This window comes from Embiotoca jacksoni, unplaced genomic scaffold (genome assembly GCF_022577435.1).
Source record: "Embiotoca jacksoni isolate LCO1_2020_lvr unplaced genomic scaffold, fEmbJac1.0.p SCAF_5, whole genome shotgun sequence".
Taxonomy (NCBI): domain Eukaryota; kingdom Metazoa; phylum Chordata; class Actinopteri; family Embiotocidae; genus Embiotoca; species Embiotoca jacksoni.
The window spans coordinates 9,359,768-9,383,287 of record NW_027185403.1 but is presented as its reverse complement, the minus strand read 5'-3'; the positions used below and the strand labels follow the sequence as shown (position 1 = coordinate 9,383,287).

The following is a 23,520-nucleotide window of genomic DNA, read 5'->3' as shown; positions in this document are numbered from 1 at the left end:
ACACTCCCCCCACTCAGCCTTGTACTTTCACTCTTCTTCGCCTCCCTCCAATCTTTCCTTTTCCATTGTCCTACTGGGCATTTCTTCAGCTGAGGCTTTGGCTTTTCTCCCTTTAGTAAAATCCTCAGAGCGATTCAGAGTTTTCTTTCGGTAAATCCATGTGTTTGTTTCTCACAGAGGAGTCAGGGTTTTATGTTCCAGGTCCAAGAAATACTATAGTTCATGTTATCTATTGTTACAAATAAATCTTGCTTTAATCTCGTGTATATCTGCTTATCTGTTAAATTTTCAAATATGTTTGCATTCCAGGAAAGAGTCCTCTGCAAAAGTGCGCATTTATCAAAAAGGCAATAAGGTTTTCATTAACTGTCTACAAATGCATAAAAAACAGGTTTTGTTTCATTGCCGTTTGCCTCCACAGCACCTTAACACCTAAAAAAAAAAGGAAAACATTTTCAAATTCTTTAGTCCTCATTATTGTTGTTACTATCAGCACTATTACTGTGCTAGATAGTTATAATACACTTAATACAGGCTCTACCTGATGTGGGTCCACGGTCATTTTCATTAAGGCCAAAGAATAAATGCTAAAGAGAAAAACAAAAAGAGGAACAAAAACTAAAAGAACACAAAGGGTTTAATCAACAGGTGGAAAAAGAGAGAGAAGAAAAGGGGTGTCAAAAAGTTAGTAAAATAACACACAGCAGCAGTACAGTAGATATAAACTCCCTCACATCCTCAGCACACGTGCTCTAACAGCCATGACAGAAAGCTTTCTTAGAGGGAGACAAATGAAATTTGAGCGTGTACCTTTTCCTCTATTTCCTTTACATGTCTCTTTTGCATGTCAATCCTGTCCTCCAGCTCTCTAATTCTCTGCAACGCAAAGACAGAAGCAGTTAGCTGGTTAAAACATATTAAAACACAAAAGTTAAACCATTTCTTACAGTCATTTCTTTCGGTGCAAAAACAAACAGGTGTTTAACAGTTAATAGTAACCTGGGTCAAACTATTTCTGAATCTACTCCAAATAATCTCCTGCCTTCCCATCATGTCCTATGTCTCCATGGTAGCAGTGGTGGACAAGAATGAGCTACCATGACAACCGGAGAGCAGATTTGAACTGTGAAGGGTGGAAGCGACTCCGTCTTTGAGACTTTAAAGCTGAACAGTCTATTCATTGACTCTGTTCTTTGTTTCTAACACGTCATCTTAAAGGGCTCTCCAATCTGTGAAAACATCTGTGACCTTGCTACACTGAAGACCAGGCACAACATTTTGAAATTAAAACAAACCTAGACATTATCTCTTTGAAATTATTCTGATTGATAACAATCACTTCAACTCAACACAGCTTAATTGCATGAGACTGGGGATGTGTGTAAATAAAAGGAAGAGAGAGGAAATATTTTTCTTTATTCTGAGATAAAAACAAATGAGGCCTAACAATAAATATGTGACTTAGTTTGTTTAAACTTATCTAATTAATTAGTATATTTCATGAGTAGTTGATTATTGGCTTTAAGTGCTCTGTGGTTAGAGGTCATTGCGTTAGTACGTTAGAGTACAACTGATCCAAGTGAAGTTTAAGGTGCCGTGGTTGTTGATGTAGTCAATGAATAACACAGTGTACAAGCCATGGGTGTAAAGCTACTGAGAGGCTGCTGAGTGGAGGGATAGTAAAGGAGTGGGGGTATTCAGATCACAATGAAGCACACACACAAACATACACAAAGCCAAAGTCATTCCGTCTCATCTTTCCACTCTTCCACTCACATTTGCACTTATAGGGTTACAGGTAGCACGCACAGGGATACTGCATCTTTTTCAAAGTACCAGAAGTGTGGTGGGGTCAGAACTTTCAGACAGGTACCAGGGGTCAGAATGAGGGCGGGCAGGACTCAACAACCTGACTGGGTTTGTTTTGAGCCTTACCTGCTGGGCTTGCTGTAGGAGCTCCATGCGCTCCTGTAAGATCTGACTGTCATACTGCCGGCTCTGCCGGAGAATCTGACGCCGCAGCTTGTCCACAGCTAGCCTCAGCTCCTCCCTCTGCCTGTCTGTCAGCGACTCGGCCACCGCCTGGCATGCCGGCTGCTCCTGCTGCAGAGCGCTATACAGCGTGGCCTCCAGCTCCTCGATCCTCTGCACAGCCAGCCACATACACACATACAGATATACAAACACACACACACACACACACACACACACACACACACACACACACACACACACACACACACACACATAGACGTGCACATGCGCATGCAGAAACACAAGCATGCACATGAAGGCACACACAAATACACATATGCACACAAACAAACACACACACACGCAAACACATACACACACACACACACCACTGTGACCATGGCAGATATGGGAAATACTGTTCCACTTTATATTGGGGGCTATTTCAGCTTGACCTTTACATGGTAAATTCATTTGATCTCTTGTCCCCCAGGTAAATTCACAGTTTCACAGTGACACAGCAAATACCATGTAAAGCTCAAAGATTGGCCAACACAATATCAAGTGGGAACATAAACACAAACCAACACCAAAACTGACCAAATAAAATGGTTAGAATTACATGAGTGAGAGTGACCGACGTGTTAACTTCTGTTTTCTGGGTTCAGGCAATTTAATCCAGTGGGAGGGTACAGTGATTGAGATAATTCACACAAAAAAAATCTAACATTCAATTTTGTGAAACCCATTTTGTTTACAATGTTTTTTGACTGTTGCATGAACCACGTAAAAAAGGGTATTTATAAATACATCATATCTGCATATATTTACAATTTGAGAGAGTAAATTGGTGATTGGCCTTCTTAGAAGATAAATGTAGGCAAATACCTCAGCAAATTCAGTGGTTATATTGTTATCATAATTTTGACTTCAGTGGTAAAAGATGCAGTATCCCAACACAATGTGACAAATTTTACCTTCATGGATCATGTTGCATTCATGGTGTTTAAAGGGATCCCAAATGTTTGTGTGTCATGCTGAAATGACAATGCTGCACCCCTGCATTCCTGAATCAGGAGCCATTATGTCTTTTACAGAGTCCTGGTCAATATGTACGTTATACTGTACATACATTTCAGTTTGGTGATCTTTAATATAAAAGGTACAGGTATACGCTGTGTAATACTGCTCCAGGCTTCGTACCATGTAGGCCTGGTCCAAGGCCTGTTTCCTGTAGTCCAACTCCTCCTCAAGGAATCCCTTCTGCTTACTGAACAGCTCCTGCAACAAGAAGTGACACTATGTACAGGATATGGTAAAATGTCGTATTGTTTAAATGTAGAATCCAAAATCAGGATGGATGAGCTCTTTGACATCACACCAGCAGAAAAACAAGAATATTAATGGATGATGTTTCTTTGTGTACTGTATGTAACAGTGTAGAATTTTAAGTATTTTACTGGTGTTATAAAATATCAGTTCAGAATACCAGTTGAATAGGATTTAAACAGGTGCTTTTGTATTGATTTTTTCACCTTGTCATTTTCCAGGTCAATCATCTTCTGTGTGAGGGCAGCCTCTGTGCTGTCTATCTGCTTTAACCACTGCAGCGGCAGGGAGGATGAGGAAGAAACAAAAGAGTGAGGGATTAACTTGTTCTCAGATGTTTTTATTTACACTTTAAATCTAACAAATGTAAATTTACATTCAACAAAAAGGACTTAAATGCAAATGGCTGTATTGGGAATAAAATGATAAACAGTAGCACTGTGTGTCCACTGTGTGTCAGTAAAAACCCAACGTGCCAGAGGGGCTTTCCGCTCACCTTTTCACAGAGTGAGATCACAGTCCCGGCCTGGATCACGGCTACCTGCTCCTCATTTCTGAGATTCTGCATAAAATACAATGAGCAGGTAGATACCAGACTGAATGGATTTTTTTTTTTAAAAGCGAGCTATTTGAGTTGTTAATCCAACAGTGTGTTTGAACTCACCCCGTTATCCCCCAGAATATCCAGCTTCTTCATCAGCTCAGGAATGATGACATCCTGCACAGATATCAAAACCATGAGATCAAACTGACAATGTTTAGAGAGCTTTAAATGAAATAGACTGGGTTTTTTGTGAGCATGTTTTACCTTGACTCCCTCCTGGTGGCAGTAGGTCTGCAGGGCACTGCTACTGTTCTCAGGGAATGCAGACATGTGCAAATTGAGAGCAGGGGATCTGCGTTCCCTCTCCTACAGGAAGTACACACCATGTTAATGCTCATTACACACATCAACACATCATGTCATCAGCCAAACTAACAACAGTTTTGTAAGTCCTACAGTAATACAATAATTAATATTCCCATTGGTGGTGGTGAGCAGAGTGAAATGGAAGGGAATGCAGGATGTACTTACATGACACTGAAAACATGGTCGGGGTCTCTGCTAAAATGAGGGAGGTGAAAACCCATAGATTTAAAAAGGCCAAACAAACGAAACCATCGGGAGCACATGCTGAAACTCAGAGTTAAAGTGATCTGTCTTTTGGCTAAGACTGAGATAGAACCACGACATAAACAGATGGAGAGTTCACTGGTGATGCCATTATTATCACTCCGACTGCCAAATGCCAAGTTACAAACCATCTTACATTTTATATGGTATTTATCTTGTTAAATTGAAAATTAAAAATAAAACCGTTTCACCATAACTAAATGATATTATTTTATCGCATTTGTCCTTCATTTCCATTAACTTTTATTGTAAGGAAAATGTAAACAAAATGTGGGACATACATGGAAAAATGAGAGACAAAATGAACAAACATGGGAATGGATGGTGAACTTAAATATATTTTTATTTTACTAAAAATTATATTCATCTTAAGACAACATTGAATCATTGAAAACAAAATATATTCCAGTTTGGTGAAGGGGTATGCACACAGCTGCCATGCAAAACAATAAAACACAGATGCGTACAGTGGAGAACTGAGAGGTGTGAATGAGGGTCTGTCTGTCTGTCTGTCTGGAGAGTCACTGTATGTAGGTCCTGCATCTGGAGCTGAGATTGTTGTTGTCGCCTCCTGGTGACAGTTTGATGCTAGTACAGTCTCTTACTTCCAGTTCCAGCACCCTGAACTCCAGCAGCTCATTCTGGTCCCGAGCGTCCTGAACCTCAGCCTGCAGCCGCGACTCTGCTTGCTGCAATGCACACATCTACAGACACAAGCACATTTTTTTTTTTTTTTTTACACAAATTGAATAGGATATGGAGCATTATGTTGTTTTATATGCAAATACTGGGATCAACGGATCTCCTGGAGTTGTCATAGTATTTTTGGGGTATTTAAAGCAAGTACAATCCAAAATTCAAGATCTCCATGTAAACCCTGATTCTGCTCTTTTCTTGCTTCACTTCTATCAGACAGATTGAGACATTATTAATAGTGCATGTGCACTATTAACCTTGTATCCAAGAAGTGTCATAAAACACTGAAGATTTGACTTTAGGGCTTGGTATGAACTTTGAAACTGTTTTGGTAACAAGTAAAATTGTCCATAATACAGAGTATTGAACTGCTCCTCCAGCTTGTATTGAACATTTATAGTTTCTCATTTCATGTGTCTAATTTTCAATTTTAGCCTTTCATTTATCTAGGCTGGTTTTAAGGCTGCTTATGCTTCAACAAAATTTTGTTAAATTAAATAGAAATTTGAAAAAAAACAAAAAAACAAAACAGGTATATATTTCTCAAAGTCAAGAAATATTTTAACTATATTTACTGAAACTCAACTGAATTCGACATCAGTTGGCACTAAGTGGTCAATGGTTGCTCTGAGGTCTTGATGAAAGGGAGCATAGGCTAATATAATTTACCTTCTCGTGCAGTTCCTGGTTGGTCCTGAGCAAGTACTGCTTCTCCTCCACCCACTTTGAATCCTGCCATAACAACCAAACACAACATCAGCAAGGAAAGATACTGGCAGTAACATGAGAGGAAGGAAAGGATTCGCCATGACAGGATGTAATGAACAAAGCTGTCAGCAACTCAACCAGTCAACCCAAAACCTACTGCTCAGTGACCAATTCCAAATGATGCATGCAAAATGTAACACAGACACAAAAAGACAGGGACAGAGTGGCAGTAGCACAAGTTTATTGATTCAGAGAAATAAAGCCCACTCCTGAGATAACAGAGGCAAAAAGAAAGCTGCAATCACAGAGTTCACAGTAACACGAGGAACAGAAGGCAACCCAAGTTGAAAAACAGCAGAGCAGCAAATCTGAATCACAGAGCTGGATCAAGCCACAGTGGAATAGGAAACATGCAGTAACACAAAGAAACATGTCACAACAAATCAAACTGGGAGTAGTGATATGAACTCAGCATTATATTTGTAGTGTCCCTCATGATATTTAGTACAGGTAATAATTGAGGTGCTCAATTAGTTTTAATTTACTTGGTTTTGACAAATAAGCCACAGCTTTTCTTCAACAACTGCATTAGGTATGGCCAACTGCTCAGACCTATATGACTTTTCTGAAAAGTAAACAAGACAAAATCAATACAAATTGTGTATTTCATTATTTGGAAATATACTAAGATACTACAACATTAAGCTGGTGTATATTAATCGAGTCACAGTTAACAGGAATCAAAGTGGTTTAAGCCTCCCCTCCCCTGAGTGATCAGTAGCACAGAAAGACCCAATGAGAAACACCACCAAAAAAAAGTAGGAACAAAGGGGGAAGCAGAGCATGCAGGCACCCAGATGTGACCCCAGACATGCAGGAATTGAAATCACAGGATTATGCGGCAGACCTGGTCAGCATAGCGCCAGCCCAGGAGCAGAGCAGCCAGACAGACATGCAGGAGGGCCAGTGAGAGCAGGACCAGTGAGCTCCTGTCCCCGTCCCTTGTCTTTATTACCTGCCCCCTCTCGGCCAAGGCCTTCTCCAGGTCGACAATCTTGGCCTGGCTGCTGCTGAGCTCCACCTGCAGCTGCTCACGTGTCTGTGGGAGGGAAGGTCAGCCATCAGGAACTTGGGTGCAAATAAAGAAACCTACTGAGAAAATTATCCAAAAAAAAGTCAATTCTAAATATTTTGGGGATTTAGAAGTTTTATTTATTTCTTATATCAAAGTAGGGAGTGTTTTTGGGAAAGGAAGCTGATACAAACCCTGGCTTCCCTCTCAGCATCCAGAGATCCTCCGGTCTGCTCTTGCAGAAGGGCGTAGGCCCGCTGAAGAGCCTGATACTCTCTGGTGAGCTGACGGAAACGAAGCTCTGACTCCTCACGGGAAAAACTCTGTGACGTCAAACACAAACCTTAACCTTGATTCATAATCCCATCATAATAAATCTGTGAATTATTTTTTAACTTTTTACCTTGTTTCTTTCCAGTCAGTTATCTCAACATTCTTTCAGCACATCTTTTAGGTATTCTAATTGTTTCTTTCAATGTAGACAAAGAATTTTTGTACCTCTTCCAAATCCTCCTCTGGAGTGGCAGGCGTGCGGTCAGTGAGGTCAGTGTTATAGGAGGTCAGAGAGGAGGTCTCAGAGTCTATCGACTCCTCATCAAATCCAAAATATGTCTCCACAACATGCTTCTGCAGAGAGGAGGGTGCACAAGTTAAATCAGCCCTTTTAAATCTTAACATACAGTATACAATGTTTCCTATTCTTTAGGAAGCCAGTTGGAAAAAAAAAATCAACACTTATCAAAAATTATATTTGACCTAATTTCAGATTAGACATTTTTTTTTACTTAATATAACCACACCTAAACCAACAGCTCTGGTTATCTTCTAAAAAAAAAAAGAATACCCCAAATTAATTCCTTTTGTACGGTAAAACTTGTCAAACCCAAGTACCGTCCTTCTGTCATTTCCATCTCTTTTCAAGCAAATTAGATCCAATCGCTTTATGTTTGTTTACTTCATTCTTGCTAATAACGTTTCTAAACCCAACAGCGTCCTTACCATCATGTTTATAAGTCATCTCCTGGCAACCAGAGAAATACAGACAGACCAGGGCGCACAGACAAATGAAGGAAGAGAAGTAGAGGATAAGGAGGATGTACTCTGTCATGTTGCTGCCAGACCAAAAAAACACTCCCCAGAATCTGTCTATTATATCTTAGACTATACCAGCCAGTCCACGCAGTGACTGCAGGCCTTCGGTAACGTCCAAAAAGCACAATTGCTTTCTAACACACTCCCACACAAAATAGAAAAGCTGACAAAAAAAAGTTACTGGTTCCAATTAAACTACTCCTTAGAAGGAAAAAAAAGCTTCTGGGATTTGTCTCCCAGCTCGAAGACTCTGCTTCTGTTTTAAATTCCCCAAAAGAACAACATTTTCAGTTTCAGGCCAAAAAAGCTAAACCGCTGTTTCCAGCTCTGTGTCGAACTAGTCAAGACAACAAACTGGTTCCTGCAGGAGAGGAGTGAGAGAATATATGTCATGCAACTCCTCCTCCTAGCAACATCAGAGACTGTAATATGTTCCCTGATGTAATAGCCCAAACATGGATGCTCAAACGCACACACGAGTATCACGGCACGCTGTCACCTCACCCAGTTAGATAGTACCATCCCTTTGTCTTCTATATTCATACACAAGGAAGGACAGAAACAAAGACATGAACCGTTGCATAGAGTTTGCCGTTTTTGAGACGCATGCATTAATTAACACTAAATCCACACAGAAAATAAAAACAACAGCGGAAAAACAAATCATCTTCAACAAGCTGTGGGAACGGTTTATGCAGGAGTTGCGTGTGTGCTCAACGTGATGCTCCAACTGTGAGGGATGCTATCATTATTGTCCCCTGAGCCTAATTAAACACAAACAACACACACACACACACACACACACACACACACACACACACACACACACACACACACACACACACACACACACACACACAACAGTACTCCTGGATCAACCACAGATAGGACAGTTGCTTATTTACACACCACTGGATTAACAGATGCCATGGCCACTTACTTTTGACAGCTTGAGAGGTTTCCTCCTGGTCTTTTTGCTTATCACCAATCGGTCACGTTCCTGGACACAAATACACAGCAGATAAACATCGCAAATTTTGTCCCCAGCAAAACCAGCCTCACATCTGATATGACATGTCACTGAGGGCATAACATGCACAGATCAATCACAACATGAACTGCCATCAGAACATGATATTTCACTGCAGCAGAGTCCAAATTAGTCTGTTTCTACAAAAATGTAGGTCGAATGAAAGCCACAGGGTACTGATATTTGAGAAGAACTGGTAATTGGCAGAGAACAATATAATCATAGGAATAAAGCTCTAAGTAATGGGAATTAACAGCTTGTGATGAGTCGGGCTGTCATGGGAAGGCAAAGCAAATAGTGTGGGAGGGGAAAGACAGGCAAACATGAATAAATTCATTATTTGCCGCTAAACTGCAGCTTCTGTAAAAACTTTTTCAAATCAATACTACATTTCACCAAATACAAGCAGTGACCTGTCTGAAAGTACGTAACTTATTGCCCTGAACCAGAGGGATCAAACAGGCAAAGAGAAGTGGGAATTGAGGGGTAGTACTGTCATGCTGGGATAATAGTTGTCCATGTAATAGAGATACACTGTATATTGTTATATCATAAATTTTCAGAAAAAATCAATTGAGAAATTGTTCATATATAATTTAACCAGGTAGGAATGCCCATTTTTATCCAGTGAAAGAACAAACATGAAAAATCAAAGTTTGTCATCATATTTATACAAAATCCTATATTATACACAAACAATTTCACAATGGCCTGCGAGGCCTAAGAGGAAAAATCCTACTGTCAGATTATATATTGTATGTTCAAGTTATAAATTACAACCAAATAGAAGTGACTGATTTCTTGACAAAATATAACAGGCATGTGAACCTGGTGATTTTAATAAAAGCCTGACCTGCATGAGCTCGTCAATGATGCCACGTTGCTCAGCAACCTGCAGCTTGAGGAACTCCACTTCCTGTTCCTCGTGGGCATGACTCAGGTCGGTCAGAGAGCTTGGCCGCTTCAGCTGGGGCTGAATGGATTGCTGCTGCGAGGGCGGCCGAGAGGAGGAAGCTTTTTCCTTCTAATGGAGGGAAACGGAGTGAGACAGAGGTCAAATTAAGTTTCACGCTTTTCCTCAGATAGCCAGTAGAGGTCCTATTCCCTGTGTGATGAAACCCTCAGTGAGACCCGGAATCCCTCTTCCACTACCGAATAAAACCAAAACATCTCCTATGTCGCACTAATATTTGAACTTTGATTTTATCCTCAGTTAATAACGAGAGACGTGAGAAACAGAGAGTCAGGGAGAAAACACTGGTGATAAATCTCACCATCTCAGCGTTGTCACGGCTCAGGTTCTTGAGTTTCTCCTCCATGCGCTGCAGCGTTTGCAGGAGGTCATCATTCTTCTTGGACAGCCGCTTATTCTTCTCAAACATGGGCTTCATCTGGCTCTCTGCCTCTCGCACCCGTTTCAACTGAGCAGAGGAAGGAAACAGGGAGGGGAAACACTGTAACCGCAAGTCTTGACTTCTAGTGAGCAGGGGAGGCAAGAGGAGGGCTGAGGAACTTACAAAATAAAGTATTTTAACACACGTTTCATGGACACATACAGTACGTTCCTTATTGTGTTTTTATCTGTGTATATGTAAACACATTAGTTTAACAATATGTTTGTTTTGTTTTTTTATGCCTACAATGATTGCACATATGAAAAAAAAAAAAGGGTGATGCTCACTAGTTCATTCCTCTCGTCAGCCAGCAGCGCATTTCTGTCCTCCAGTTTCCTGATGACCGAGTGGAGCTCGGCGATCTTCAGCTGGAACCTCCTCATGTCACGCTCCTCCACCTCCTGTTGAGCAGAGGGGACAGGAGAGGGGGAGGAAGACAAAAACTGAAAAAGGGAAAAACATGCAGGCAGGTGGGCAGGTAATGGAGATGTATAGAAAAAGAGGAGGTGACGGGACGAAGGATGAGTTTGCATTTCAAAACGTGAACGTGTACGTGCAGCACACATGGTGACCAAGCGCTTTAAATATGACGGGCGTTCGTCTTTGACATTTGGTTAAGAAATTGTGCACTCAACAGTTTAAGGTATCCCTTTGACATTCATTTTGTGGTACAGCAAGTATAGCAATTCCTCAGTGATTCAAATGTTCCCAATAAAATCAGTTGAAGAAAGAGATGCACCTGTTCCACGTTTATTATACGATGCCTACTATAAAGGAAACTGGCCAGCTCCACGGCCATGTGCAATGTTAATGATTTATTTTGTTCCATTTCTATATTGGAGACTTTTTCCCCTCCTTCAAAAGTCCTTCCCAAAATACCGGACATTTTGCATTTTTTTCATTAAATAATATGAGCTTTTTTATTTGATGTCTGTAATTGTGGCCTGAAGCACATTGAAGGTGTGTATTTCTTCCCTTACAATTTTAATGAATGCATTCATGCACATATTGAGATATACACATTTGGTCCTGCGTGCGTCTGCGTATACCTGGTTGTTGAGCAGCTCTGAGTTTTCACCAAGCCCAGGGACCACCTCTCTTTTGGGGCTGCCGTGGTTGTGTCTCTCAGCATCTCGTACGTGACCCAGCTGCTCATCCAGGGCTTCCTTTTGGAGTTGAAGCTTCTGGGTGTAGCCAGCCTGCAGCCCCAGCTCCCTCTCCAGAGCACTCACCACCCGGTCCTTTGCCTTCAACTCATCCATCTACAAGAAGGACAGATAAGAGCAGAGGTATGGGCGGTGTAACAAGTGGTATCAGTGGAATCGGACAGGTGCTTTACCATCAAAACCCAGATGAATAGTCCTAAAGAATATTCACAATAAATAATATTATGAGGTGCAGATATTTCTGAGATCAACTTGCAGAAAACATATAAATTATTTTTTTTTATTTTTTTTATGCAGCAAAAATTCAATTCAGACTGATAATTTCCCCCATTAAACCACCAATGTGTGAATATTCAGTGTACATGAAGCGCAATGTGCTCATAAAAAACGTTTGCAACAACTTTTAACTGTAATTCCCGCATCGTTTACACTTAATGTCCAACGAGCTGTTTGCTCTGATTGGCCAACAGCAGGATAGGAGATTAACGGTGTTTTAGCTCTTGTACTTCAGCTCTGATCAATTTATGAAGCTTTGTTCTTGCTCTGCATTCACACAGCTCCTTTCCATTTCTCCTTCCCTCCATAGTTTCTTCTTTAACAGTGGTATTTCCTGCACTGCTTTCTCTTCATCAATCAGCCATTCTTCAGTCTTTAAGTCTCCGTGAAAATTCCTTTACCAACAATAATGCCTATTATTGTCACCCTGCTGCATTAATGAGTAACTGTGGCAGGTATACGGACTGTCATTTTTGTGGATAAGCACTATATGGTGAAGATATCAAGACGGAGTCAAGACGGATACTGCAGCAATTAGCTTCTAACCGTCATACTACATCAACGAGATAAGCCCTGAACTGGGACTGAACTTCAGCAGCAGGAAAACAGAGGTCGACTCTTGGTGATATTCAAATGTGGACAGACACAGACTGTAAAATAACAGCTGCTAGATATGACAAGCTAACCCACCACAGGAATAATAATACACGGTTCATGAGGCTGTATAAGATTTGTATTTGCATAAGTGACACCTCCATATTTTGTACTTTGATTAAGGTTACCTCATTGTGATGCATATAACAAGACTTGTTTGGTTTTCTATCAAATTCTTTAAGGCCCTGAAACCCCCCCCTTTTTTCAATCCGCCTCTCGATAATGGAATCCTACGTAAACAAACAAATATTTTCATTCCCACTGATTTATGTTTGCGTGTGTTTGCACCAATCAGGATTTAAAACATTTGAATTCAAATGTGATGAGTTTGGAAATGTTTTGCTCATTTTGCCAGCGGTGTCTGATCAAACCACACACACGTGGTCTTGGTGAGGCGGATTATCTCACTTTCTATGTGTTAAATACTTAATATGTGATAGCTAAGGATATGATTGTTGCTTATATATTCATGAATATTTCAAATTACTGAGAAATATTAAGACAGTCTGGGCATGTTGATGCTCTAAATTCTGATATGTTAGCTGGCACGTCAGGGTAAATAAAGTTTAAATCGATTCGGTTGTTCAACTTCTAGGAAATATTATGAAGCCACAAGTAAATATGCCATCAACATATCTTCAGACTATTTCCATGGGTTAGCCTTTATCCAATAAGGAGGTAAGACGTATGGAGTGTCTGCAGTGTTCGTCTTGCCGGCTTCACGTGGTCTCACCAGTCGGCGGATGTCTTTCTCGCAGTCCCGTTTGATGCGATGCACCTCATCCTGGTGCTGTTGGTAGGCCGTGCGGAGATCAGCTGCTTTGGCTTTATCTGCTTGAAGAGCATTCGCCAGCGTCTCCTCCGCCTGCTTCCTGGCCATTTTCTGTTCCTGAATCTAAAATAACCGCACACGCGTGACAATATTAAAACACTCAAAACAAAAACAGCTAAAAGACAGATATTCATGTCCTTATAAACACTTGTTCCATCCCATTCTAGTGTTGCCGTGGTAGATGCCCTGTTTGTCTAGGAAGGCCACAGTGAAACAATAGCTTGGCAACAGGATTTTCCACCCTGCTTCCTGTTTTTCATAAGAAAAGTTACAAAGGAACATAGACACACACGCACACATGTAAAGTCACATAATGGTTTTACATTGTCAACTTTCCATGAAGATTTGCCTTCATCCTAACAATAAATAATGCCCTCAGAAAAGACGCTGACCTCAACACTATTCCCATAATTTAGTTACAAGAAGCCCATTACAATTAACATTTTACATGGTTACTAAAGTACTTGCACATTTTCCCACAATCTAAAACTTGAAAACACAATAATTCATTCTGCCACCCGTACACACGCTAAAACCTACTTCCTGCTGGAGCTTTATTCTTTCCCCATCAAAAGCTCTCCTGGCCTCTTCCCGAGCCTCTCCGAGAAGAGCATTTTTTAGCTTGTCAGCTGCGCCGTCTCTCAGTGCGTTTACGAGCCCCTGGAGCCGCTGCACCTCCGTATCCCGGATCTTGATGGCCCGGGCCAGCTCGACTTCATGCTGACGCGCAAAGGCCTCCCGGGCACCTGCGATCTCACGGAGCTTCTCTTCATGGAGTTTGGCCCGCAGGTCGGTAAGTGCGACGGCGTGTTTGTGCTGCTCGAGCTCGCGAGCCTGCCGCTGCTCCTGGAGCCGCTCACGGAGCTTACATACCTGGGAGAAAGACATTATAGATAGACATGTCGCAGTTGTTACATAACGACCTGATTGCCATTATTGAGCGTTAGAATTGTTTGCGTTTATTTGTTTGAAAACAGCTGGACTGGAAATGTCATATCTCTGTTAGTGTTTTCAGGTTGTTTTCTACTGCTTGAGGTTTCACTGGTGGTCTTTTGAACCCGCCATTTTCCTGCTACGATTGAAAAGCATATCGGTGGAGAATTCATGCCACCAAAAAGGATGAAAAAGGAGAGGAGAGCTCAGTAAGTTGAAGGAGGCCATTTGTTGGACTTGCAGCAAAAAGTTAGCAAATGAACAGAAAAAGACAATTAAATTGTTCATCGCTATTATTTGGATGAGAATTCATTATCAACTAAAATGTCAGCATTATGACAGCCCTGATATAGATAAGAATACTCCTGTCAAGTGGACATCATTATTTACATCAGCACTCCTCGATGTGTATATCCATTTATTCAGACTATGTGCTGCAAAGAGGTGACTTCATTTGCAAGTTTGTGCTTTAGGTCCTGAAGGTCTAAAACAAAATGGATGAGCATCTAGTGAGGTGTGATATAATCCCCAAGAGGGAACAGCTATGTAAATACTGCTCAGCTGTGTTTTATCATGATGCTTTAAATGATCAAAAACAAGTGAATTGTATTTTGATGCATGTAGATCATTTTTATGCATTTTTTTTTTTATAGATACTTATTCTTTATAAGTGAGCTTGTTTTGAGCATTAGTTGCAGTTTCGTGGCGGCGCGCATACCGAACTCCTGAATAATGATTTAAAAATTGGCCACTCTCTACTTCTTCTGTTGTAATGATACGTGGGGGGGGCCATGTCTCGACCATCACGGTAAACCGTTTTGTCCACATGCCCTCCTCTTCTTCCTCCCTCACCTTCCCACGCTCCTGCTGCAGCTCGATCTGTGCGTCCATCAGTTTGCTCCTCAGTTCCTCGTTGGTGACCTGCACCGAATCAGCCATCGCCTCCGATTTCTCCGGCTTCCTTCCCTTCTTGTGGAGTTGGGCCGATGGGGGTGCGGTTGATGACATAGCCCTCCAGCCGCCCAATCAGGACGGACATAGAGTGCAAGGTGTGGCGAAACGGAGGAGAGGGTCAGTCGCTGCTCCTCCTTCCCGCACGGCCCTGCATCACCATCATGCCGTTGTGAAGTCTACATTGTTGCTAGGGGTCACTGAGCGTCTCTATTGGAGAGAGAGAGAGAGACACACACGGACGAGCAGGGAGAAAAAGAAAAGATGAAAAAAAGGGTGAGTCGGTGTTAAAAAACTAGGTTACACAAAACTACTTGGCACAATACTCTGGGCCCGAGCCACATGACTCACTACAGCCAGGGGAAAACGGTGTATTTTGGGGACTAACATTTACACTCTCCTCTGCCACCCTTTCCCCTCTAACACGTAGGCTATTTATCATCCTCCTATTCCAGTCCCTGGGCTGTACTTAGAAGCTCCACAGTGCATGAAAATGTGTCTGGCCACCATAGTTTCAGTCCCTCGCCTCCAGCATCTCACTGGACCCTACTTTCTCTGAGTAGACTGATAAAAACCCTCTTTCAGTTTGAGGACTCTTAACATTCCTCTGTCCAGAGATCCCCTAATCTTTTCTTGTCCAGAATAAACTAATGACTCATCTGCAGTCCTTTGTCACGTCAATGAAGAGTCCCTGAACAACGACAGCGTTCTCGATAAAGTCTCACAGAAATATCCTGAATTGGAGTTAGAAATCTTTGCTATATTCATTCCTCCTCATTGATGTCTGCCGTTTCCATCACTTTATGCCTTCGCACCTTCTCGTCATGAAATGAATTACCGTTTAAAATAGATACCTAATGGATTTTATCTCGACGCTTTTGACCAGCTGAATGTAGACAGGAGCAGCCTGTCTTACTGTCATTTGATCTCTCTACTGCACCCATTCGCGCAATACAATTGTAATCTGTCGTCTCCACCTCCCAGCTTTCGATGGAAACTGAACATAGCAAACAGTGGTCGGCAGCAGAAGAATGTTTGGTGTTTTCCCTTAAGAAATGGATTATTCAATAATCCAAATATGTGGCGGTTATTGCTTTTGGATAAGCTGTAAAGAAAAGGTTACCATCTAACTAAGCCACATAAACCAAAGGCAAATACAGAAGTATTTAAATCCATGATTAGTGTAGCTCAGGGCAAGTATTACTTTGCATATTCTGTTGTACATGTGTTGTTACAATGACACGCATTCACTGGGATGAAAGTGGACTCCTATAATCTCTTCCAGGAGTGAATTGTAACCCAGTAACCTTGCAGTCTTCCTGCCGACTATTAAATAAATAATGCAATGACGGGGGAGCCGAAGCATTAGGACCGCAAGCACCTCCATCTTTTTCCTGCACACACATTACCAAACAACCGCACAACATACACAGATGGAAGAAATAGTTACCAAGGCAACCAGTGCTCTCAAAAACTCTATTCCTCTCATTGCGAAGGATGATGGGAAGAAGGAGTCTCATGGGGGATACAAAACACAGAGACACACGCGCGCGCACACACACACACACACACACACAGTTGCATTGTCATAGAGGCTGTACATTTAAAAAACACACTGACGTGCACTCGCAATTTTTGCTATCTGCTCCAATCTTTGAGCTGAGGGGTGACTGAGAGACAGTAATGCACTGATGCCGGAGGGCAAGGAAGCTCTTCTCTTTCATATGAATTTTCACACGGCACACAGTCAAATGCCGGGAAACCACCGGGGATGGGAGGGAAGAGGAACGAGAGAAAGATAAAGGAGGAATAAGCCTATGAGAGAGGAGCAGACAAGAGGAAAGAGCAGAGGAGCGAAGCAGAAAAAACATGCAGACCTCAACCGGAGAAGCCAACCGCCAACCGTCAACCGTCAACCCCCTCCCCTCTTACATTTCCGAACCTCTCTCCACCCCGCCCCACCCCCCCACTCGCTGGCACGGTGATGTTACTGATCTCACTCCCATTCACACACAGAGAGAGAGAGAGAGAGAGAGAGAGAGCACTGACACAAGCCAACAAACTGAACTAGAGACAGACACGGCTGACACGTATTCACACAGCCACCAAAAGCTCTCTGCGCTCCTTCATTCACGCCAGCAACAAACATGTATTCGTTTAAAAAGGTCAACACACTTGACTTTCATGCACGTGTGGCGGAATTTGTGTGTACATTTTCCACCCTGTCACCGTTTACAACGTGTTTACGCACGTCCGTGCCGCTATCGGATTCCCAGGTGTACCCAAGTTGGCGGATAGTTTCACATGTTTTTCTTCCTCGGGTAAGGAGGCGTGGATGCACATCCTTCCAGCGCTTCCTCAGTGGTCTGATGTGTGCCAATCATTTATTTTTATTTTTTTTTGTCACAACTTTGTGTCTGTCTTTGCTGGCTAAATAACACAACGGTCACACAGTCATCCTACCCGAATGAACTTTTTGAATGTTCACTTTTTGATGAAGCAGTTTTAGCGAGGTTTATGGTCATTTGGAGGATTTTAATAAAGAGAGGCGTTTCTGACATTTAACCCACAGTGCCATTAATGGGATTGATAAAATGATAAACTGAGTGTATATTTCAAATTCTACGAACCCATATTTCACCTGAAACCAACACGTGTGCACAGGCACAAAGACATCAGCCACCCACAGCTCCCACAAAGCCACGTGGGAGCCACATGTTCCAAAGCTGGCAACAAGGCACTAAATCTCAAAGTTTATAGTGTATTGAAAACCAGGAATATGATAGAAAACTGGAACATTTTACAGGGGCACTGAGAAGATAATAAGCACTTTTAAATGTTCACAGACGCAAACAAAAGCCAGCCCAGGTTATAGACCTCAGATTACCTCGTCCACTCCAAGTATAAACAGTTAGTGCAGCTTATGTTCTGCTGGAAAGCTTTTAAGTGGAAGCAAAACCTTTCAACATACAGAACCGACAGGCTAGTGATCAACGTCACTGCCGACACCCGAATATAGCCGCAATAATCCCACGTCCATAACTGAATAACAGATCGCCATGACTCATGAGATCGATTAACAAGTCACATGGTGCAACAAGTTGTAGATATTTGAATGATGCATCAACAGAAATGTACCTTCGAGGCCTGTTTAGCTGCAATGAATGGGGCACTCAGATGGAGCGAAATCACTTGATTGTGACGGCAAGAAAGAAGCGACGATTAAGAAAATTGCAGCTTGAGGGAAAAATCAGCTCCAAATTGTACCCGTCAGCATCGATACAGTACGTACCTGGCTTTTGTAGACTTGTTGTTATGGCCTTGAGCTTTTAAAACCAGGCTGAAAGTGTGACAAACAGACGGGTAGTTTTATAACCGCCTGACGAAATCCCTCCTCACTGTGTTGCAACAGCTTTTACCATTTAGTTGGAACAATTTACTGTAAATGCAGGATGTGACCATGTTTATTTCTTTGTAAAGACGATTTTTATCTGAAACGTCCGTCGTGAACCTTAAAGCATAGTGGAAAGTGGTTTCACATTCTTAAAACAGGAGAGTAAAAGTAACTTACTTTAACAGCTGGGGGCTGTTTTGATCATTTGAAACAAGATGCCGTTAAAATAAATAAGTCCACCTACCTCTTAGCAATAAAAACCTTCCTGTCATTTGTCTTTCTCCGAGTTTGCAGCACGAACTCAAGGTCACTACAATTAAATGTAAGTTAACAAAGAAAACAAAGTATTTTTCGATGTTATCTCCTCATAATTAGTTTAGTTTCATCTGTGGATGACCGTCTAAATTGATCAACTACTCATTTGTTCTGTAAAATCAGAAAATAATGACAAATTCTCGTAATTTTTCAGAAACATTGTTTGTTTAACAAATCGTCCAAAACATGAAGACATTTTAAATATTTGAATCTACTACAAAACAGGGGAAAGCAGAAAATCGTCACATGAAGATGCTTTTTTGGCATTTCTGTTCTGATTATTAAATGAACTATTCATTTCAGTCAATCGTCTGGATTTGTCCTTTTGTTTTCTACTCATTGCCTGATTTATCACACCCCACATTTTCATGAAGTCATCTATTTAAAACAAGCATTGGGAAAAAAATTACTGGCACTCGTGAAATAAACCAATTCTGACTTGAAATATGAAAAAAAAAAAAAAGTTTGCAGAGAGATATGCAATTATTTAAACATACTGATGATGGAAGCCAACTCCACAAAAAAAAAAAAAATCACAATATACACAGTTGTCTGTAACAACACACTACAAATGAATAAATAAAACTAAATTAAAACTTAACATTTAGTATTGTATCTACTGGAGTAATTTTCATGGCTTTTTGTAACTTTAAATCTGTGTTACTGCAGTATATAATATTGCACTTCAAAAAGGCAAACTTTTGACTTCAGCAGACATGTTGGGTTCACAGATGCCTTTGCAACGATCACGGGGCTATCACACGCTGCCAGAGGGAAATCATCAAAGCCAGACAAGACCACACACACTCACAGAGTGTCAAACATTAACAAGACCGGTGCGACATTAAGGCCCAATAAATACACGAGTTAATGAGAGCTCGAACAAAGACTCCTCACTTCCCAGTGTGTGGACGGTATATTGTATACTCTCTTGTTTATTGCTGCACTTTTGTTACAATGCCTACAATGCTACAAACACACCTTCCCATTGCGGTCACACTGGCAGAGTGTAGACTGTCAGAACAGGTCTGGCCACAGTCCAGACATCACACACACACTCTCACACTCTCACACACTCACACACTCACACACACTCTCTCTCGCCAGTCTACATATACACTTAAGACACTGTCAAGATCCCCTTGAGAGGCTGAGTAACCCAGCCGACGACAACACCAGTGGAGCATATGACTTAAAAACTACTATGCCAGCAGGATGACTACAAGTTACTGACCCCAATGACTGGTCAACCCAAACAGATGAAGAAGAAGTGTCTCTTTGCGTCTTACGCATGCATGGTGTTTCTGGTTTTGTTGCTCAGGCTCAGTTCTATAATACCAACTAATATATCAACATGGTCAGTCGAGCCATTCATTGCTGCAGTCGGGGCCTTTTCGGCCTGTTCATGTGCATCTATGTGTATGCATGCTTTGCATGCCCGGGTGCATCTGTTAGCAGATCATCCTTCCTCATCAGACAGAAATGGTAGTGCAGACAGGATAGACTTGTACGTCTTACTGTAAGGGTGATGAGGAAGGCAAAGTGGTGATGCGGAGTGAGAGACATACACGAGGTTAATAGTCCGCTGGGATTATTCTGTTCGCAGCCTGTCATTCAGCGCATTACGCTGAGAGAGGCAGACATATGAAGGGAGAGGCAGGATCATGAATGAAGAATAAATTGCTCAAATTAAGTTAGGGAGAGCTGAGTGGAGAAAGGCTTCGGGTGTGCGGAAAAACAAGGGGGATCCAGTAACATATATCGGAGTCCCTGTGTCTGTCGGCAACCCGTGATGTTATACCTACCTACCGGAGCAGACTGTGGCAGATTGAGGTCAACTTGAAAATAAGAAATCATAAACAGAAATGTTACACTCATTACAGTTATATCCCTCCCTCGCCCGGGCACAGTTAACAACCAGCACATAAACATGAGCACCACAGCATGCATCATCGTTTCAGATTAAACGGAAGTGAGCGTGCAACACATGCCGGCTGTCTAATGAGGCAGGTTTACGGGTCCCCAGACCGGGACCGCCAGCAACAGCAGCAGAGCTCGTTATGACAGAGTGCCTGCCGGTAAACAACGGCGGACCAACATGCATGGCAAAGAGGGCTTGGTTTGCTAAAAAAAAAAAAAAAGAAGAAAAAAAAGAGGACGCTGGAGATGTTGAGGTGGCTTAATGCGGTGCGACCAGCCCTCTGACGGGCTGTCAAACTGAAGATTAAAGGGTACGAGGTGCTGCTGCTGCTGACAGCCTGTTTGTCCGGCTTGCCAACCACACCCCACGGCGACAGGCGTGGGGCTGCTGCTGCAGCATCCTCCAGCCACAGAGGACGGGTCTCCTCGTGTGGTGGCGTTTCGGTGCAAACCACAGCCACGACATGAAGCATTTCCACTGTGCTGTTGTGGCGTGGCCACAGACTAAATGTGGTACATATTTCACCAGGGGCCTCTTCTAGCCTACAGGAGGGAGAGATGGATGGATGGATGGGGGGGGGGGAGACTCGGGTAAGTTGAATATCAATCACTCGTGTCGGGAAACGTTATCATCGCACTTCATGCTTCCTCGTCCTGCAGAAATGTCACACAAACCAAAAAACAAAACAATAAAATACCCACACCCTCTGCGGGGTCTACGAGAGGCTCCGCAACTGTCGGCTCAACAAACTCGCATCTGAACGCCCGAAATGATGAAGCCCCGGCCGGCGTCCGTTAGTGCGCTGTTAGCAGATGAAACACGGATGTCTTAATACGTGTCGAGGGGTCCGTAAATTAGTCGCCAGAAGTTGCGTCGCCTCACACACACACACACACACACACCGGACAAACTTACCTGAAATGGTGGTCCGGCGGTCACAAGCGGGCTGATGTCGAAGAAACGTCGCCGCCTTTAACGCTGCTTCATATCCAGGAAGGGAGGCTGGGCTTCGGTGTGGGGAGCTGGACGCACTCACTTCTTCCGCCTTGATACGCCGACTAACTGCAAACAGCGACCGTTTACAACTTCACTCCTCACATTTTCTGGTCGTTAAAACGACCTCCGGAGCCAATTTTCCGCCGTTGACGTGAATTTTATCTTCGAGCTGACAAGAGACTCAGCTCCGGGATTCTCCTCCTCTCGCGCGCCGCACGTTGACATTTTTACTTCACGCCCACGAGCACACACTCGGGGTTTTTGAGTGCACGCGCGCTACGTCATCAGTTCCTGTACATTTTCATCCACACGAGTGAAACAATAAATAAAAAAATCTGTTTCGATGCCCGTGTGTGGGACGTGAACGTGGGAGAAAAAAAAAAAAAAAAAAAAAGCCGGGTGGGCGTCACCGGTAGCGTGATAGAAGCGCGACACCTGACTGCGTGTTCAAGAATGACACCGCGCGCGGTAAATGCGTGGACACGCAGCCGGGTGCGGGAGAGACGTGCGTCGTCGGGGTGGACGCTGGCACAGAGGGACACTATACCAACACTCCCTGTAAAATACTTTGTCATCACAACGATAAGATCTCAGCCGTACTTTCTGCTTGACACAAGATGCTTTTCATCTAGACACTCATTTATAAACACAGTTTTGTTTTTTGGGGGTTTTTTTTTACCCCACAGTTACTTTAGTTGGAATACTTTGAATATATAAGCGAGAAATACGTTCTTTTCAAAACTGATTTGACAGCAATTGCCTGCCAATAAAGCCGGTTTTATGTTAGCAGGTTAGGATTAATGTCTCCTTATCTAGTTTTTAATGCTAATCCCTTTGGAAGAACAACACATTTAAAAAAAAAAAAAAAAGTTGTTCTTTTGCCACTCTCCAATGTTGGACACTTCATTAAAAAAAACATGTTTCTCTCTACTGCATAAAATAATGAAGTCATTCCTCCACACCTTCAACAAGATGATGTCTTTGACTAAAATGTAGAAGTCTTATGTTCCATGGCAAAAAGTTAAAGGCTTTTTCGAACAAAGAAACAGTGATGGTTCTATTTTTTTATTTTTTTTATCATTTGGGTAAATTATGAGGTTTTTAATGGAAATACTGCTGTCAAATGATCAGATGTTCCAAAAGACTGGCTGAGTATTTGAATGTTCTTCAAATACATTGCACTAGTATGCTGCCTCCACCCCAAATCATAACACACATTTCTGTATAGCCATGGTATAGGGAGTTTGAGTAATACAGTGTTGTATTAGCATTTGTCTGAGTGGCTAAATGTAAATAAGCAATGTGTTGTATAGGTTTTACCCCTAGACACTATCTTATGAATTTTTTTAAAAGTATTGACATCTCTTGTCGTTTATGTAAATTAAACTGAAGTGTCTACATATTATAAGCTTTTGGAAGGGTCTTTGTGAAATCCAGGATTTATGATGTGTTTTCGCTCATATGGGAAAATGTTTTATTTGGTTTCCACCAAATGTGAAATATGGTCTCAATCTCCCCTCCTGTTCCCGAGTTATGGCCAGAGAAGTGTTTTTGCAGAACATTATCGTGTCACAGTGAAGTTGACCTTTGACCTTTGAATATAAAATGTTATC

General features: G+C 42.1%; 1 protein-coding gene across 3 annotated transcripts; it reads right to left on the bottom strand.

Annotated features, from left to right (window-relative positions):
- Positions 1–3: 3 nt before the first annotated feature.
- jakmip1 (janus kinase and microtubule interacting protein 1) lies at positions 4–22,212 on the bottom strand. Of its 3 annotated transcripts, XM_069171882.1 has the most exons (23): positions 21,827–22,212; positions 15,183–15,491; positions 13,938–14,270; positions 13,299–13,460; positions 11,519–11,731; positions 10,757–10,870; positions 10,350–10,496; positions 9,929–10,099; positions 8,986–9,045; positions 7,452–7,580; positions 7,148–7,276; positions 6,897–6,980; positions 5,843–5,905; positions 5,083–5,181; positions 4,112–4,213; positions 3,968–4,021; positions 3,800–3,865; positions 3,510–3,578; positions 3,178–3,255; positions 1,936–2,145; positions 811–876; positions 542–618; positions 4–432 (listed from the first exon to the last, which is right to left on the bottom strand). In XM_069171882.1, the coding sequence occupies exons 2-22, from the start codon at positions 15,336–15,338 to the stop codon at positions 568–570; spliced, it is 2,556 nt and encodes an 851-aa protein (XP_069027983.1). In that variant the 5' UTR covers positions 15,339–15,491; positions 21,827–22,212; the 3' UTR covers positions 4–432; positions 542–567. The 3 variants fall into 3 exon arrangements, with proteins under 3 accessions (XP_069027983.1, XP_069027984.1, XP_069027985.1); XM_069171883.1 differs by lacking the exon at positions 1,936–2,145 and having other exon boundaries at positions 5–432; positions 21,827–22,210; XM_069171884.1 differs by lacking the exons at positions 4–432; positions 542–618; positions 811–876 and having other exon boundaries at positions 2,069–2,569; positions 21,827–22,210.
- Between the last annotated feature and the right edge of the window lie 1,308 nt (positions 22,213–23,520).